This window comes from Neovison vison, chromosome 7 (assembly GCF_020171115.1).
Source record: "Neovison vison isolate M4711 chromosome 7, ASM_NN_V1, whole genome shotgun sequence".
NCBI lineage: Eukaryota > Metazoa > Chordata > Mammalia > Carnivora > Mustelidae > Neogale > Neogale vison.
The window spans coordinates 180,041,781-180,061,473 of record NC_058097.1 but is presented as its reverse complement, the minus strand read 5'-3'; the positions used below and the strand labels follow the sequence as shown (position 1 = coordinate 180,061,473).

Sequence of the window (19,693 nt, the reverse complement as noted above, 5' to 3'; positions counted from 1 at the left end):
CGCTGTTTTCAACATATGGATTATCAGAATATAGGATTTCCAGTATAAAATATGAAGGTTGAATCTCTTCTAGAAGTTGTAATGTCCTTTGATAAAGCCCAGAGGTCACCAACTAGAATCTGTTTATATTTGCAAGTACTAAAGAGAGAATTGCTGTAGTGGTTACTGCTTTCCCTTTTCCTCTGTGAGGTTCTGTCACATCTGGCTTTTCAACCACCCTCCAGGAATGATGTGCCCCTGCCAACCCCCCCACAACCTTCTGACAATGGGCTTATTAATTCTCATGTAGCTATCTTCTTTTTAAGTACAAATGTCTTAAATTCTAAGATGTACTTTTAGGTTCCAAGGGGGATTGGTGCAGAATCCCATTCCGAAGAGACTTCTGCTTCTCATCTCCTCCTTCTATCAGAAGACTCTTGTTTGTTCAGTCCATAGTCCTCACACAAAAATAAAATCTAGTGGGATAAGTAATGAGATGCAGGCCTATTTGATGTATTCAGTACAATGAGCAGCACTTAAAACCTATGTCCTAGTTGATGTCTGAAATGTTTCTTTTGTTGTCTGAAGGCCTCCCTCAAACTCTGGGGTCTCCCTTTGGTTTCTAAGTGGCTACTTCTTACATTCTTGCTTTAAGAGTATCCAAGACTAAGGGAATGATAGTTAAACCATAGTTTTAAAGATGCTACAAGCTGTTATCCTAAATTAAAGCTTCTTTTATTCCAAATACGATGGGCATATTGCCAAGAGAGAGATGAAAGAAGAAGTGTATATAGATCTTATTTTCTTTGGTCCCGTCCTCAAGACCTGTAGTGAGACTTGAGATTGTTTGGGGAAACCTGAGATGTTGGCACTTAAGTAGGAATAACAGCATCAAAGCCTTCCCCAAGTTACTCTGGGCTTAAAAACAGAAAAAGAACAGTCACAGAAATTCAAACATAGTCTCTATGAGCCACTGACCTTCTTGCAGAGAGTACAAGGGATGCCTTCCTACTGTGCAGTAAGAAACAGGATGTAAAAAAAGAAACTGGATTCATCAGAGATCTTCACAGAAGAGAAGGATTCCAAAGATCATCGCACTTGTCAAGCTCTTTCCAGACCCCACTGCCTGACACCAAAAGATAAACTCTTCCTCACACATTTCTATAAACACACACAAATCGCCCAAATGGAACCTTGAAGAATCTCTAACACACAAAAAAATATATCTCAGACCTTAAAAAAAAACATTTTAAGCTTTCCACCATTTGGCCCTTCATGCAACCTGACCAGTTGGTGTTTTTCTCCCAATTTCTTAAAACTAGTGTGTAGATTTGGCAGCTTTGCATGCTCTGTGGATTAAAGAAATGGCAGAAGATGTGGCTAATGTCCAAAACAAAATCTTCCCTATTCTTTGGAAGGACTTCACTAAGTCATGGACACCAGCACTGCTGACCTCCAGCCTCCTTACTTGTGCTTGCAGGATGCGGGGTCTCCTCTTTATCGTGATGCTCATGGTGAACGAGAGGAGAGTGTGGTTCTCAGGGCCAGTTCTCTCCATTGGCGCTGGTGCCACTTTGGTCCACATCTGCCGTGATGATGGTTATATACGCTGTGACTTTTTATCAACCAAACTTTGGTGTTGTGTTCTTCCATTGAAATGCATGCTATTTAAGAGTGCCATGCCTACATAGAACCTCCAAGCATCTACGCTCAATGCTTTTGAGTGACTCCACTCATCTCTCCCAAGAAAAAAATCAACGGGTGGGAAATTTCTTAATGATTACCTGTTGTTCTACTATGATCACTTTGTCAAGGGCAGCATCATAAACTGAGCTAATGTATTTATTTTTGTAATAAAGCAACATAAAGTATCTTGTGCCCAGACAGTGTGATTGACGAATGACTCCTAGGTTGAACTGAGTTTCCTCATGAAAGTTAAGAATTTGTGATGAGACATGAACTACTGTTCCCACCGTGTCCTGATGATTGACCTTTGCAGCGTCATAGACTTTGAGAGGGAAAAAATCTTTAATGAAGTATGCAAAACCCATTACCAGTCATCCTTGTAGTAGTCTGCAGTAATACTCCTGGATTCGATTCACCGGGGCTCCGCGAAGTCCAATCCTGGTTCTGTTTTGGGTGGCTAAAAAGCCGTGGTGTGGTTGGAACTGTTATAATGATGATTGAAGCAATTAGGAAAATGTTAGTTCATGAGCCTTCACCACTTGTTCTGCACATCTCTCCCTTCTTTGGTCTACACAGTGAATCATCTATACCAGCTCATATAGATGGCTGAGTGGAAACGGAGGGAGAGCAGAGAGGACTTCAGCTTGGTTCAGCCATATTGTTAAGCACCTCAGTATCCTCTGCCTTCTGTCATAGGAGACGCTGGGGTCAGAACATGAGATTTTCTGGAGAAAGCAGCCAAAGGAGTTGCAGCAGAAGGAAGAACAGCTTTGCAAACACCAACCCTCCACCGAGGAGAACCAAGAACATCAGAGTTTTGGCCCATCCATTCAGTCCAATAACGGCCCTGCGCACTTGAAAGCCCAAGGGATTGGTATCATTGGCAAGTGTGCTACAGCAAGATCCTCAGGCTGAAGAGGTAGATTCCTGAATATTATACCATGATGATATGATCACTTTATTTATTTCACTAGTTTTGGTGGGGAAAGGTGTACTCTGAGCAGCCACGGATCTCCATTAGATGGTTCTAAGAAAGAACATCTACCTTTAACAGCGATATGATTTAGCTGTACATTTCTGAATGTGTAGCAAACACCTATGGTATTCTCATCAAATACAAAGCATTTCATGAGCAAGCCATTCATAGCCAATGAGAGAAAAACAAGATTCATACATTCAGTAGAAAAGCACCATAGGTCACCAACCACCATGAATGAAGCTCCCCGAAAAAAAAAAAAAAAAAAAAAAAAAGGAGGCATACATCCACCAGAGTCCTGATGCTGTCACCCAAAATGATAGAGCTGGAGTAGGAGATGCACTTGAAAGAAGGATCCTGACAAAATTAGGATCGGTTGCTTTAGTGAAACTATCATGTGCAAACCCATCCTAATTCTTCCGAACTCAACTTTGATACCCAACTAAACACAAAATTCCTTTCAGAACTGTCATACTCTCAGCCTAATTTCGCAAGTGAAATTTTCAGGTTGATCTGTTTGTGTTGCCACCCAAGAAAACTATGTTTCTCGAGTATCAAGACCACATCTTTCCTCATGGTCCCACCTGGAAGGTGGGGCCACATCCTGAACCCAGAAGACAGTGTGATAGTAAAGCTCCAGTGTTTTTGGTTATTTGGTTTTCTTTCTGAAGTTATTAAGAAGAATTTACTTGTTTTATAGACCAGACTCTGCAGAGATGTCTGGGCTAAAGAATGTGCCATTTAAAAGCTTAGATATAAAGTGTGTAGTTCATTTTGAGTATTTGTGGTATCGATGCCATATACTCAGGTGCCTCAAAGCCCAAACTATTATTTTGGTCTCCTCCATTCCTGGGTGTTGTCCATGTGGGGACAGTCCTCTCAGGTTTCAGTAGGACAGTGAGAACTTCAGTGACCTAAAAGGGTCCAGTCACACTGCAAAGGTCCACCTTCTCTAAGAACAGGTGATATGGTGGCATCAGGTTCGGAATTCTCATCTCTGCTCAGCAACATTTCACATCATTACAGATATGTCTAGGAAACCCAGTCATCTGGCCAAATGTTAGACTGACCTTTGCATATTTTTTAAAGGATTTTGGGGGCACCTGGGTGGCTCAGTGGGTTAAAGCCTCTGCATTCAGCTCAGGTCATGATCCCAGGGTCCTGGGATTGAGCCCTGAATCGGGTTCTCTGCTTAACAGGGAGCCTGCTTCCTACTCTCTCTCTCTCTCTCTCTGCCTGCCTCTCTGCCTACTTTTGATCTCTGTCAAATAAATAAATAAAATCTTTTTTAAAAAATGAAGGAGGTTTTTCAAGAAAATAAAAATTAAAAAAATAAAGGGGGGTTTTCAGCTCAATTTCCATCTCTGTTATCAAAAAGTTTTATAACTGTCACAAGTTTGGATACTATTACGCAGTGTTTTCACTATTTGTTTTTAATAATAGGCACTGTATTAGTTAAAGCTCAGCTGACGTTCATCCTTCCCTTCAATGTCTTTCCGTTCTATTTGTGCCCTATTTGTTAAAACTAGATTTGTTCCCTTGGTCTCAACAAAGTTTTGATTAGGATGATTCCTGAATTCTATACCCAATTTTTAAGCCTTTTTGGGCCATCTAAGTCTTTAATGTAGAATCACCTGCAAGCTTTAATTAATATCCTCCCACTCACATTCTATTGCTTCAGTAAGTCAGAGTTTGAAGGCAAAAGCTCTGCCATTTTTCATCTTTGTGTTGCCAGCACCTAGCACAGTAGTAGGTAGACAATAAATACTTGTAATATTTTACTAAGCCATTCTCTGTCAAAGCTCAATAATTCAAGAAGAATCTGCAGCAGGAGACCATGTAAGTAAACAAAACAGAAAACATGAGGCATTAGGAGTTTTATAAAAGATATTTTCCACATTTCTCCTCCAAATATGTTTTGGCTTCCATTTTGTTAAAAAGTCATTTTTCTTCCTTCATACTCTTACCAAGATATAACTAAAGTGTGGTCATTCATAGGTTTATGCTAATTTTCCACAAGAACTATTTCCCAAGGTAGACACTATTGGGCATCACTCAGTTTAATTAGTAAGCCTTGCATAAATGGTTCTACTGTAATTGATTATTCTTACTGGTGCTGGAGATAAAATCTTCATCATCATCAATGCCTGATCCAGAATAACTGGGGTGTTTGTCTCTTTCATCTTCATTTTCTTCAGTTAGTTCCCAGCCTGCTGAGATGATATTTGAATCCGTACCTGTTGTGGTGACTTATGTTAGTGGCTGAACTGGATGCCAAGCAACCCATTTGACAAAGGAAGAAAATCAGGCACAGAATGTATAATGAGTTCCCAACACTTTAAGAAGAGAGTGAAACATCTTATTTGTGTAGTCCCAGATTGTTATATCCTGGTCTCTGAAACTAAGGCATAGATCTAAAAACAATTGGTTATGACCTTTACAACAGAATGATCTCCTTAAGGAAGTTGAAAGAATAAATATAGACATAACCCCACCAAAGAAACAAAAGTAAAACAGGCCAATAAACACTGCCCCCACCCCATGCTCTCAGATCATTAACTTATTAAGCATGTGCCATTAAAGCAAAGGTGTCAAGACTAGAATGGAAAGGTGTCACATGTGCCCACTTATTGTATCAGCCACCTTCAGAAAACTTTCGGAATCTAAACACATGTCCACCATTTTTTAAATCTCATAGATGTATTCATGATTTATTAATTCATCTGCTGACCTTCTCCAGAATCACATCACCGGAGCTCTGAACACAAGCTGAGCTACCATCCCAACAACAGTGCAGCATCCAGTCACAGCAAAGTTAATCAATTCACAGAGAAATCAAGCCTGGCATTTCTCAGTCTACCAAAAGGGTGGACTAAAGTGGACTGGAGCCAAGATTTTGAGAAATTCTCATGTTTTCCCTTCTGGACACATCAGAGGAAAGAAGATGGTGACCCTCTGCCTCTTCTCACTGGTTGCTATAGATGTCTCTTTCCTGAAAAGGGGTTTCCTATCATTTGACTGAGAGTCATGCTATCTTCTGGAGTGACCATTTGTCTTTTCTTACTACCAGTGGCTGCCCCAAGAATAGTTCCACTGATGGAGAGTGTCTATATTTTTCTAGTTCTAGCTATGTCATTTTATTTCCTCTTGGAAAGTCAGGAATTTCTAATGACTTTTGTCTCTTTGGAATATCCTTCAGATCCAAAATTTGTTCTGTCATCAAGAAAGACTTGCCCCTTTTCATAGTGCTCTTAATAGCCTTCTCCAGGCCTTTATTAATTCTATAGAATAAAAAGAAGAAATCTGCTTATTAGTGTTATCAAATCAAACATATGGGTCTCTGAGCTCATGAACCTTTGAAAGTCATCAAAAACATGTGTGAAACCAGAATGCATTTCAGACTCAGTATCCCTGAGAGGTCAATGAACTATTGAAAACTGTCAAGAGATCTTATGAAATGAGATAATAATAACTCATTACCAGTCATTATCGTTGTTGTGTGAAGATGATTCTTGGACTCTGATGGTTGAAACCACCATGAAAGCCAATCCTGGGCTTCTCGCCTCTTGGTTGCTGTTTTGGGACTTGTACCACTAGTGCTCATCAAAGCTGTTGTAACCACAATGGAATTGACGGTTGAAAGGTTAATTATAAGCCCTTAAGAAATAGCACTGTATATGCTTCTACTCTTTTATTACTCAAGAGAGTCATCTATACTTCATATAGATGGTGGGAAGAAACAGAAAAAGCACAGAAGTTCCACTTTATTTTCAAGGCCCATACTGCAGGTCATAGAATGTCAGAAATGGAAAGACCTTAAATATCATCTTGTTCATGATTCTCATCTTAAAGAGGAAAAAACTGTGTTGGATAGAGCTTGCCTTGTCTGTAGTCAGAAAGGCCAAATGAGGGGCGCCTGGGTGGCTCAGTGGGTTAAAGCCTCTGCCTTTGGCTCAGGTCATGATCTCAGTGTCCTGGGATCAAGCCCCACATCGGGCTCTTTGCCAAGCGGGGAGCCTACTTCCCCCTCTCTCTCTGCCTGCCTCTCTGCCTACTTGTGATCTCTGTCTGTCAAATAAATAAATAAATAATATATATATAAAAAAAAGAAAGGCCAAATGGCAGAGAGTGTGACAGTAGTCTTTGAATTTTAAAAAGCTGTAATGTAGAAGTGGGATTAAATTTTTATGTGTGCTCCCAAAGGCCAAACCAAGGCCTGTGGTGATTCATTGTAAGTGGAACAAATATTTTCCCAAATGTTGAATTTAAAGGTTATAATCTGGACTATCCAACAAAGAACTTCTTCATAAAAGTTGTGTTCCTCACCATCAGAAAGATCACTTAGCAGGAAAATTATGTAGATCAGATCACTGGAAGTGTTGACTGAGCTAGACTATTGAATATGCTCTCCAAATCTGAGAGTCTATGATTCTGAAACCAAGCTTTCCAGGGTTCTAGCCCTTCATGTTCTATCTTGGCCAACCAATATCATTCTCTAAGAATTTAGGGTATGATATTTCTGCCAGCAGTCCCACACACTTAATACCAGCAATCCCCAACCCACAAAAGAATGCCACATGAAGGGGAATCTGGAAAAAGATGGCTTTCCACCTTTTTCCAGTTAGTGTCCAGATCCTCCAGCAATTTTGCCCATGGTCAAAGCGGAACAGGACATTTTGAGTCCATTTTTGAAAAAGAGGTAATCAGCTAGGAAAGATGGACAGAAATGAAGTGACCCAAGGATCTCACGAATAAGATCAGAAGAGTCCTGGTTGGAAAACTTCCCCAAACCGCCCTTTCTGCCACCATAATGTGCACCAGAAGAATATTAAAGAGTGGATAAAAAAAAAAAAGTTGAAGCAGAGAGGCTGAAACCATCGTCAAATCCCCCAAAACAAAAGTAAGGTGATTAGATTTCTTTTTTTCAGCTATCAAGAAAGCCCAGAAATGGCCCAAGATACAGCATTGACAAGAAGACTTTTTCTTCCCAATGTTTGTTCTATGAAGATAAACATTGTAAACATTTAACATTTAAAAATAGCATCTTCTTTATTCTGCGTCCCCCCTCCAGCATGACCTTTATCACCATGATATGAAATCACTATTTTCCTTATGGGAATATTTGTTAAAATAAAATATACTTTATTCAACTAAGCTGAATATTTGTTAAAATAAAATATACTTTATTTGACTAAGCAAGTATTAAGGACCATTTTTATTATTCTTCTGCAGTAAGAATGCCCAATTATTTTAAAATATGACCATATCCTCAATCAACAAAAGCTAATAAATGAAGATATGCTTGTAATCTCCCATTGTTCTGGACCTGGATTCTTTTTCCACATAAGCTATCAGTCCAGAATACTTTGCAGGGATTTAGAGTTAATGGTCAAACATTCAGGCAGTCTAGATTCTCATGGAAAACAACAGGTCACCCCTCCACTTTAGAGCTGAGGACTGAGTGTCCAAACAAGTACACAGAACCTACACTTTCCATCCATAAGTCAGTATTTCCCTCTATTATTACTGACTGTGATAAGTAGACCAGCAGAAAGTAGGAGAATGCATTTTCTAATAGGCTTCTTTCAAGAGGATCTGTTCTGAATGAATCTCCTGGTTGAAGCTCCTGAAGGAAAGCTAATTCTGATTCTACATGCATGCTGCCAAAAGAAAATCAAATGGAACACAGAGGAGTATCTAACCATATTGCCAGATCCATAGGCCCCTCTGATAAACAAAATGGTATCAGATACCAATTCCTTAAGGATGAAGACAGGACATCAGTCCCAAACTTGGACATGATCATGGATACTCTTCTCCTTGATGCTGAAAAACTTGGCATTCAGGACAATGGATAAGCAGAAGACAGAGCAGTTTACCTGTTGTTGCTGCTGCTGTGTGATCCTGAGTCTTAGGCTGTGAGTTACCAAACCAGGACCACATCCAATGCATTTGCTCCTGAACTGCTGCTTGGCTGTTTGAGTGCATAGCTGAGGTAACTGGATCAATTATGAAAATATCATTTAGTGAGATCTTTCTACAAACCTTTATTCTCCACTCTATGTATGTGTGACATCTGTCTCTATTGTAGAGCAAAGATTAGAAAAAGAAAGATTGAGGCCTGGCTTTATCTTTCCAATCTCCTGAAATGTCTTGGAATCTTAGAACAACATGAGCAATGCAAATTCTGGATGGGTGTCAATTCAGAGCTACTCAAACTTCAGACGGAACCCTCTGAACACAGGCTCAGAGCAAAATAAAGTAGGAACTTAACAACCTGTGAAGGAAAAGAGATTTTATGTTTACTTGATGAGGTGACCCAGCCATGGACTGAAGGTCTTTGATGCAACATTTCATAAAGTTGCTTTCATTCATCTGCGTTTGGAGTGCCTTCAGAGGTGCTTGCTTGTGTCTTCTGGGCCTATCCCTTCACACCAGTAGCATATGATAACAACTGGCATTTCAAAGATACACACACACTCATTAACTTCAAGTCAAGCTTAATGCTTGAGCAGGAACTTTGCAAAGGGTGTGTGTTCAAAATGTCGAAATCAGATAAAGCTTTGTCAAGTCTCCCTCCATCACCTTCTGTCACTTGTAATTCTTAATTTGGAATGTGTTTCCAGCAAATAAACAAAACTGCCCAAGCTAGAGAAATTCTGGACATTATTCAAATTTGAGAAAGGACAATCAGTGATATTTTGCAATTTGAAATCTCCCATTTGTCTCTCAAGTAGGACTTGGGTCCAGAATGTTTGCCTGCGGAAGAATAGCAAAGGTCATCAGGATTAACACCTAAACAAGCTGAGGTTTTTAAAAGCCATTTTGAGCTCTACCTCCCTTTGAAAATCTGATCTAAGTTATGACTTCTGTCCTCAAAAGAGTGATGTGACACATACACATTCTTAAAATTTTGTATATTATTTCAGGTTCTTGAATGCCTTAGGGCCCATCATTGAGCCTACTGGAGGTCCATGAACACCAGGTTAAAAACTTTGACCCTATATTCACCAAATGTCAATAACCTCTGCAGTATGTTCTGTGCTAGCCAAGAACTGGCTAAGAATAGAGACAAGACACAGGAGCCAATTTCACCCCCCCAGATCTACCTGAGCATCCTCCCTGAAAAATTCTCAGGCACCCATTCTGCCCTCAGAAACTTTATTACAGAGTTCCTGCCACCTTCACCTTATAGAAGGCCAAGAAGAGACCAACAGGAAGTAAACGTGCAACAGCAAGAAAGAAATAGGAGTTATTTCTACTTTTTCAAAAGGAGTCATATAAGATTTGGGGAAAATGGAAGGATCTACTGTCTAGCCAGCAGAGTTTCCAATTTTCCCCACCCACGTAGGCGATGCCAGACCAAAAATATATATGTATATATTTCTTTGACACCCAGAAGACAAGGAAATGGAGCGTTCCAAGGTAGGAGTCTCTGCTTCCTGAATTAGTGTAGGTTTCTGGATTCTAGAGAATTCCAGATCACCAATAAAAAAGAGGCTGATGACACGCCCCCAGAAAGTCTCTTCCAAAAATAACATTTATAATAAAATGCCTGCTGGAAGTCAAAACCTACCCAGATGGTTGTTCTTACTGGCTTTCCCTATTGCCACCCACCAAGGACCCTTACGGAAGGAATGAGCTGCCAAGCTAAAGATGCACTTCTCTGTCCTCAGCCAGACCTCCTCTTGACATCTGTCCTTCTGCATGCATTAGGGAGGATTTGCAATCACTCCTCCCCACCAAGACCCATCTTTCAGTCCAACAGTCATGAAGCTTTGGGAATCTCCACACTGGGCTCAGAAACTGGGGTCTATTCAGGAATTTACCAGGGGTAATCTTTTCTAGTATGCCATGGGTTGCTTTCAAGTTTCCACATGATTTTTTTTTTTTTTTTTTTGACACTCTTCTTTGCATGAATGGATTTATCTGGAGCTGCCACTGGCCATTTGGATGTTTTAGCACTTCGGTGACTCTCAGGTTGGCCCTGGACTCACTCTTTTGGACAAGGGAGGCTCTCTGTTCCCAAACTACTAAGAGAAACTTAGCTAAGTGCTTTGAAAAGAGGAAAGTAAGATTCTTTTCTCAACCCAAATACCGAACTATGCTTTCGTGAAATCTCAAAGCACTCCTTCTCCTTGGTTTCTGAACAGTGGATGGGCTCCACGAATGTCAGTCCAACTCTGAGCCCCCAGTAACTAGGGCAAAGGCACAGAGAAGACCTCAAATATTGGTTAACATTTGGCAAATATTGGTTACTAGCTTACTGATCCTTATTTCCCTTCCGTATTACTTTCTAATGGTACTTACCAATGGATCCCCCAGCATTAGAACAGGCCTGGTACATAGTAGGTCCTCAAAATAAGTATGCTGACTACCTAACTTGGGCAGGAAATGTGCAATCCCTAAAAGATGTGTGGACTATTCATTAAATGTCCTTGTTGCCTTTCTAAAGTACATGTGTAATACTCACTGTTTGATATAGACTAATAATGACTTCAATGTGAATTTCACCTAGTTCCTCAAAGGTATATTTTGCCACGATTTTCTTCTTTGGTGGGAACTAGTACTTTGGAATAGACTCGATCTGCCTCTCGCAGAGACCGCTAATTGTTATGTTTGCCAACATCTGACAAAATTGCATGCTCTGATGATAGGAGCCTTCTGCATGGTTACTTTAACAGGGTGGGGAACTCAGGGGCAGCCAGCCCTTAGCAACAGGGCCTACTGGGTTTGCAGAAGCTCCTCTCCAGAAAGGTTGTCTGTGGGACCATAGGCAACGAGGTGACCCAATCTCCAGAGAGCCAGTAGTCTGGGAAGGCATCAGCCATTTGAGAACATCTGCTTCCTGAAAATGCTTCAAAGGATCTGCAGAGAATGACCAGACTTCGGGCCCATTGGTACTGCTCCCCCACCCTTAGCAAGCTGCTCATAGAAATTTAAAACACTGTTGAGCAAGTAGCCTTTGGCTAAATCATAGTGCTCTGAAGGTCGCCCTGAGTTCTGGGTGACAAGGCACAGAAAAAGGCCCTATGCGGCGCATTCCCAAACCAGTGAATGTCGGCCACACCCTTGGGAGAGTAGAGTCCTGCCCCCAAAGAGCAAGAGCCTGGACAAAAGAAAATCCACACCATAAGAGGAAAGCTGCCCAACACGCGGATGCCCTACTTCAGTTCGAATAATCCTCCACAGAAGGAATGCAGCCAATCTGGAAACCCGTTTTAAACCACAGGGAAAAAGCAAAGTGAAAAGCAAAGAAGGAGGCCAGAGGGAGATGCAAACACTTTCCGAGGACAGTGGAGCACAGAGGGCAAAACCCCAAAGAAATCGAATGCAATGTTGCCATATTTCCACTCTCGCAGTTCCCAAGTAATGAATTATCCATGTTACCAAGCAAGTATTAACAGCTTTCCCCTAGAGGCTGCAAGGAGACAACTTTTAAGTGGGTTGAGTGTGATCAGGTAACTCCTTTAGATATGCTTCCTTAGACTGAAACCAAAGGAATTGTTTAGTAAATCATGGATGAATAGGACAGAATATCGCACCATCAATAATACTGCATAAATCAAGTTAAAACATAAAAATCTAGAGTTAAGATGAAAAAAGCAAATGGGATGGTATGCATCTGTTAGGATCCCAACTTTATGAGAACAATCTTATCCAAAGGTGGAAAAGAACAAGAAGGAAACATGTAAAAGTAAAAACAGCTTCTGTAGCATGCTTGAATTGTCACCACATCCCTGGGACAAAAGAACAAGAAAGTCTTCTAAAAAATCTTCCAGTATGGTGCTTCTTACTCCTCTGTTTTGTAAGCAAAACAGAGGAGAAACAAAACAAAACAAAGCAAAACAAACAAACAAAAAAAAACACTGTAGACAGTAGCAGGCAATGACTACAGGGCACTGGTTACCATAATACCCCTCTTCCCCAAATGGTGTCCTCAACTTCTAGAGACAGGAGACAATCAACACACAAGGGAATGCTGATCACCCAGGAAGCTCAGAGCCGGTTTTGTAAACAAATCACCACGGGAAAGCACAGTGATTCATTCTCCTTACTGGTAATGGGGGTATTCTCTGGGTTGTCAGACACCCCGGTACTGTCTTGGTCCTGGGTCGGGTACACAGTTGGAAGGAGGGTGTGGAAGATGTAGCCTCCCGAAGTGCTCCTCTCGCTGGAGGAGCCACTGCTCACGTCATCGTCAGCGGGGGTGCTGGGGTTGATGTCTTCAGGGTTCGTTCTGTATTCCCCCGTCTGGCTGTAGCGGGTGCCATCGCGGTTGACAATGGCTGGGGGAAAGAGAAGGCACTTTCAGAACTTGGCAGCTGACGTTTGCTGAGTATAGGAAAGACTGTGGGTTATCACATAAGACAGCGAATTCAAAGCTATTTTTCTTCATTATCAAGCAAAACAACACCTAACTACGTATCTAGTTGTGGGGGGGGCAGGGAGCAGGGGATGCTCTAAGAAAGTCTATCCTCCCCTACCCACCTTCACCCGCTGGAAATGCGGAGGGGGCATGAGGGTGTGTTTGGAAGTCCCCATGTTTGAATTCCAGCTATGTGTGCCCTTAGACAAAGCTGGTACTGAGCTTCGGTTTTGTCATTGGTAAAATGAGGATGCTACTCCCTTTTGCTCAGAGCCCTATATGATACGTGGTATGTGAAGTGCTTAGCACAGGATCCTATATTGAGTTGGTCTCAGTAAACGATAGTTCTCCCACTGGTTCCTTTTCTCCCTTCCAAGTACATATAAAATCTGCTGCTATTAATTCCATCTACTTCCAGAAAGGATTGGAAGTAGGACATGAAGAGGTTAGCAGTCTCAACAAGGAATATATATTTGCACATCCATGAAGAAAGAGGTTTTTCTTCTAAGGAGCAAATTTTGTCAGTCTACGTGAACCCCTACTCTGGCTAAGAAATCAGCATGCCTAAATGATGACTGAGCCTCCGCCCATCCTCCGTGAGATTCAGTCTTGAAATTAAGAGGCATGGAGGTATATAAAGATCAGAATCTTTGATTTAATCAAGGAAATGTCTAGAATGGACAGGTGAAGGAAAAGCAAAGCAAATTCATTCTTTGCTCCTCCCTGAGAGGATTTGCTGCCTTCAAGTCTGGGCCACTCACTGTACAAGTGTGCATTTAGCTAAAATTATCCTCTGCTATATTGCACTGGACTAAATGTTCCTTTTGTTTACCTATCTGGCTTGCCCAAGTGGAACTATTAGTAATACATACATTAGAAAATATTGCAAGAGTGCCTATGTGGCTCAGTCAGTTTTGGCTCAGATCATGATCTCAGGGTCATGAGATCGAGCCCCACGTGGGCTCTGTGCTCAGTGGCGAGGGTTAGAGGGTTCTGCTTGAGACTCTTTCCCTGTCCCTCCCATTGCTTACTCTCTTTCTCTCTCTCAAATAAATAAATAAATAAATCTTTAAAAAAAAATTGCAAAGTCTCAAAACATCCTGATAATCTCTCCAGATGTAGATCTGATTTAAAGAGAGAAGGGAATTTGGGTAAATTGGAAGGGGAGGTGAATCATGAGAGACTATGGACTCTGAAAAACAATCTGAGGGGTTTGACGTGGCAGGGGGGTGGAAGGTTGGGGTACCAGGTGGTGGGTATTATAGAGGGCACGGATTGCATGGAGCACTGGGTGTGGTGAAAAAATAATGATACTGTTATGCTGAAAATAAATAAATGAAAAAAAAATAAAAAATATATATGACCAAATTTGTACAGATCTGTACTTTGAAAGGTATTGGTGGGGATCAAGGAAATGGGAAGTTATTGAACATAACTATGGTCCTGACATGCATTGGACATACTATTTTTCTTCATTTTCATTTCAAATCTCACAGGTTTTCCATTATCCAGATGAGAAAACTGAGGCTCAGAGAGACAAAGTCATTCCTTTGAGATCACCCAGGTGGCAAGGGACTAGGATTCAAACCAAGCCTGACTGAGACAGCACATCTGAACTTGTGAGCCTCCCTTTCCATGAGGCATGGGTCGGGGACAATTTTTGGCCTAACAGTATGGGGCTGGATTTGCGTGGCCAGGATGATTTTCATCCTTCTGTTGCCTGCCACCTCTGTTCCCTTGTATAGTAAGGGGTCTGTCTCTTAGGAGGTAGAAGCAAGCCTCCTCAACGCTATGATACGTCTCAAAAAAGGTGAGGTTCAGAGGCCATAAGATCAGGGTTAATAAGTTGACCTCTTTGAAAATTTTGGTTGAGATTTTTGTTCTCATATAGTGCCAGACACCTACATCTTGGGATCACCAAGATGAATTCAGGTGGATGCAGTATAAGTAATGTTGAAATTAGAATTAGAATTAGAATTAAATTAGAATTAGAATTAAAATAGAATTCTCTTCCAGTACACAAATAATCAAACAGAAAATTTAGGGGGCTGGAATGCATCTCCCCCTCGCCCTTATTAATCCCTCTCCATGAGAGAGAACATGGCTCAGACTCAGAAACTTCAAGCAGCTAGAATTTAAGAAGACTATTTAATTTGTCCTATATGTAAGTGTATTTTTAAGGATACCCTCTGCTTATGACTGGGGGTTTTGTTCTCCATTTGTAGGAGATTGTTGGTTTATTTTATTTTGTTTTGTTTTTTGAAGATTTATTTATTTGAGAGAGAGAGAGCGCATGAGCAATAGGGGCAGAGAAGGAGAGAGAATCCCAAGCAGACTCCCTGGTGATCATGGAGCCTGACATAGGGCTCGATCCCACAACCCTGAGATCATGACCTGAGCTGAAATCAAGAATCAGACACTCAACCAACTGTGCCACCCAGGCACCGCTACAGGCTTTTTTTTTTTTTTTTAATAAACTTATTTAAAGCAGAAAAGAATAGGCCAATTAAGTGAAAAATATCAAGTAAATGATTGTGCTGTGTACACAGAGGTGCCCAAAAAAGTTGAGAGAGGTTTTCAAATGACTGCAGTTTGAGGAACAATGTGTTGGGGTCAACGGAATAGCAGTTTCAAGCCACTGCAGGAAAAGGGGAAGGGACAGTGAATCACACCCAATGTCCCTCGCCTTGGGGAAATGACTGCTCTTCTACTCAAGTATGAAACACAGAAAGTACACCTGATTCCCTTCCCAAGAATGGGAACACCCCACTGAAGTCAGAAGAGATACGTACTTATGGTAATTGGTCCTTCAAAAGCATTGGGCAGGTGTGTGACTGATGTACAATCTTCTTCGGGTGGAGCTGTGGAACAGCAAAGAAAAACCATGAGAACTTTAAAAACATAGGAGCAAAACTGATGTCTACTTGTATTAGTCAGGATGGGGTTTTATTAAAGCTCTATTTGGTAACTAGACCTTGTATTGAGATCTAAACACTCAGAGAGCTTTCAAATGGCTTTGCTGTTGCAGGGAGAATGGATCCATTTGTGGATAACTTTTATACCCTGTGTGTGCATGTATGTGCATGCACTCCTGTGTCTGTACGCAAGATGGCAACTTATTTCTTAGACTAATTTCTCTCATTGTTGCTTCTTGTCAAAGAGGAAGGGAGAAAGGGATGAATGGATGAATGGATGAATGGATGAATGAATGGATGGATGCAGGTCGGCAGACAGCTATCACAAGGAAGGCTGTTACCACAAGCATTTTAGGTGTTCTGCCATAAATCGCGAGGTCCTCATAACATTGGACAGAAACATCAGTTCAACAAAACAGGGCTTTGTTGCTTCCCAGTTCCCAGAAGCATCTTTCCTACAGGTAAAGGGCATGTCCCTTGACCTGCCTATTTCTTTGACTCATTGTGAAAACAACCGGCAGCTTTATTTATTCACCTGGAGAAAACCAGGTCTTAAGAAAAGCCATTCTTGCAAAGGCTAAGTAAAAGACATCCCAGAAGAGAGTCTCAGAGAAAGTCACCTCCTCAGTAAGTCCTCTCCTCACCAACCAATCTCAACCAGCCCCTTACCAATCCTCCACACATATCACCATCACATCTTTGCTTACAGTTCTCCTTCTGACTTACTGCTGCCTCACATTATCTTGTTCATTTTACATGATGGCTGTTCATGGCATCTCTCAACCCCTAACCCAACCCCCTCACCTCCAAAGAGCTATAGAAGTTGAGTAGCGATGAATAGTGACCTTATTCATCTTGGCCAGAACAATTATGTGTGATGGGGTCAGAAAGACACTCGACAAATACTTATCGAATGAATGAAAGAGGAAGTTCCGATATGATTCCATGAATCATATTCATTCCATGAAGCCCATGCTTCCAGGAAACATACCTATGATGTTAACCACCTCCCCAAAATGGTCTACAGTGATGAACAGGTCAAGAAATGTTTAGATGAACCATGAATGGAAATGCCATAAGAAATTCTGTTTTTAAAAGTTTAAGATATATCAGTTCACTTATTCATTTTAAGCATTACTCATGAGACAGATTTTTTAAAAAGGAGCAAAAAAGATGAACATGTTCCTGTTTCTACTTTTAAGGAATTCACAAGGTCATGGACGACAATAATAATTAATATTTCTTTAGATTTTTACAGTTTTCAAAAAGTGTTCCTAATAATTTCCTCATTTGAAAAGCAGGGCAGATAGCCTCCCTGGGAGATCGTGAAGATTATCTACACTGTCTGCTTGGTACCACCACCAGAAACCCGCCAGATCCATGAGAAGCTTCTGATACTTTATGTTGCACAGGCCCCAAAACAGGCCTTGGATTATGACTTCGTGGCAGGAGTGGAACCACTTTCCCTGAATTCAGGCAACAGTAGTGCCCTGGGAAGAAATTTCTAAGGGTTAGGTTGTAATAGAATGGGATACAATGTAAAAAACACTAAGACAGTTTTGGAAATCATTAGAGCCTTTGTTCAAATGGACCTTCTTCATGCTCCAGTTCCCCTTAACTTTTAAAAAGAACACCAAACCTGGCAAGAACAATATGATGAATGGTGACCCAGTTGTGCAATTAATACATTCAGGCTCCCATGTCAGACAGCAGGGCCTCACTGACAATCTTTTATTTTAATGATTTAATGTTTAATGAACACAGCACTGCTGGGAGCACAGGGCCTGGTGAGCTTTTCCTGAGCCTAAGGAATTGTTAGAATGACTCTGGGGTGGGCTTCCTGGTGGGCTGCACCTCTAAATTGTAACTCCATTGCCCCAAAATAGCCGGGAGCAATGTTAATTACTCAGTCTAGCCAGTGACTCAGTGCCAGATAGAAAGACATCTTCCTCAATGCCTGTATATTCTAGGTATCCAATAAATATTTGTCGAGTAAATGAGCAAATGAGTAGACAAATGAATGTAACATCTTCTCCTAAATTCCACCTTCAAAAAAGAATGAGGCATTTTACTGGAGGCCAACTCCAAAAATGAACTAATTCAAGCCAGTTCTCTGGGCTCTTAACACAGAAGTCACCAGGCTCGTGCTGGGCCTGAGGCATGAGGCAATCAAAATAAAAATCATGGGGCCTTTCCAGGGTCTGCCTTATTTTCATCTATAAACCACCCGTTACTGCTGAAACTGTAAGCATATGGAACCTATCTGCTAAGATTGTGCTGGCTTTGGTCCCTGTAGACCAAAAGGGTTTGGAGGGGGTCACATCACTGGGTCTTGACCACCTGCCTACAACTCTCAGTTGGACCTTTCCGATGGGATGCTCTGCCTGGAACAGAAGGTCATCCAGATCCATAGTTCGCTTAGCACCTCTCTCATCACCAAGACATTCAAAATTTATTTATCCTTAGATAAACACTCTTCTCCAGCTTCTTTATTCTTTTGTTTCATCATTTCAATGAGATTACCTCCCAAGACAAGAAATATGGCCACTGGTTCTTTCTAACCCTACTTGCCCAGCAGAGCCCTAACTGCATATAATTGATCCAAAAGTACTCTTTTTAAGACTCAAAGAAAAACTTATAAAAGCAGTTTATCTACATTAAGTAACTTGGATAAAAGAAAAGGTAAAAATCTTCTCCTTAAACTACTTTAAGACAGCCATTTGGGTATGAACACACCCCCAGAAATTCTCCAGCTTTTCAGCTGCTTTAACACCTACCTGCAAAGAAGAGGAAAGTTAATCAGGAGGATTCACTTCCTTCTCTGAGGCTAGACACAACCCTGCAGCGAAAACTAAGGGGTAGGGAGACAAGTCTCAGTAGTAACTTGTCCACATGGTTGCCATTCCTGGTAAAAAGGTGGGAGCTTCTAGTTTTTGGAGTTAAAGTTCTTTCCAGGAAGTGATACTAACTTTTAAAAGAGGGAAGACAATGTGGATTCACAACAACATAATTTATTGTATCCCTGCCCTCAGCAAGATTCAGTGGGGGAAGAAAGGGGTAGTACCCAGACACTCTCAAGTGTGCGTCCCACACAAGCCCAGTCTCATGCGACCAGCCCCTTCCTCTAAAGCACAAAGTCTTCCCAAATTCCCCCTCTGACCTCTGGCACTAAGATAAGCTATTGAAACCACATGCTGCTCTATGTCTACTTCTCCTTTATTTGCACGTGCTCTTCCTCAATATCGTGTCCTTAGAACAGACATTCTGGGTATATGGGTAGGGGAACTGGGTGGGGGCCATGCACCATTTTGCCTCATGGGGACTCTCCTCTTTTTGGCTAAATTCCATTTGCATTCCTTGCTCATATACCAGTGACTAAGAAATAATCTACAGTTTTCTCTTTGTTGTGAGCTTCCCCCCAGAGGTTTAGGGACTTGCCTATATTTGACATAATGTATTGGCTTCAAAACACACCATTTCAACTATCAACCCTGAAACTTTCTCTTTCTCCTCATCTCTAGATTTCTCTTCCAACTTCCCACTTCCATCCCTACTTCTCATGCCACAGTGGGTGGCCGGCATAGCCGAAAGCTACTGACGTAATCTCGCAATTACTTTGATGCCTCCACTTGCACTGAAAACCCCGTGCAGATTTCATACTCTCCCACATGTGATATCTGTGTTTTTCTCATGCAAACAATGTCTTAAGTCATCACTGAATAACATCTGTGTTGGTCTCATACAACATTCTTTAACCACTTTTCAGCT

At 41.3% G+C, this 19,693-nt stretch overlaps 1 protein-coding gene across 10 annotated transcripts in view; it reads right to left on the bottom strand.

Annotated features, from left to right (window-relative positions):
• CD44 (CD44 molecule (Indian blood group)) overlaps positions 1–19,693 on the bottom strand; it is an 87,714-nt gene that overhangs the window by 27,957 nt on the left and 40,064 nt on the right. For 4 of the 10 annotated variants that reach the window (XM_044259071.1, XM_044259072.1, XM_044259073.1 and 1 more), the window contains exons 4-9: positions 15,803–15,871; positions 12,700–12,930; positions 8,521–8,640; positions 6,122–6,250; positions 4,753–4,878; positions 2,034–2,147 (exon numbers count right to left, since the gene is read on the bottom strand). In XM_044259071.1, coding sequence (XP_044115006.1) covers positions 2,034–2,147; positions 4,753–4,878; positions 6,122–6,250; positions 8,521–8,640; positions 12,700–12,930; positions 15,803–15,871 — 789 coding nt within the window. The remainder of the gene's footprint in view (positions 1–2,033; positions 2,148–4,752; positions 4,879–6,121; positions 6,251–8,520; positions 8,641–12,699; positions 12,931–15,802; positions 15,872–19,693) is intronic. The other 6 variants (XM_044259078.1, XM_044259079.1, XM_044259080.1 and 3 more) reach the window with 4 other exon arrangements.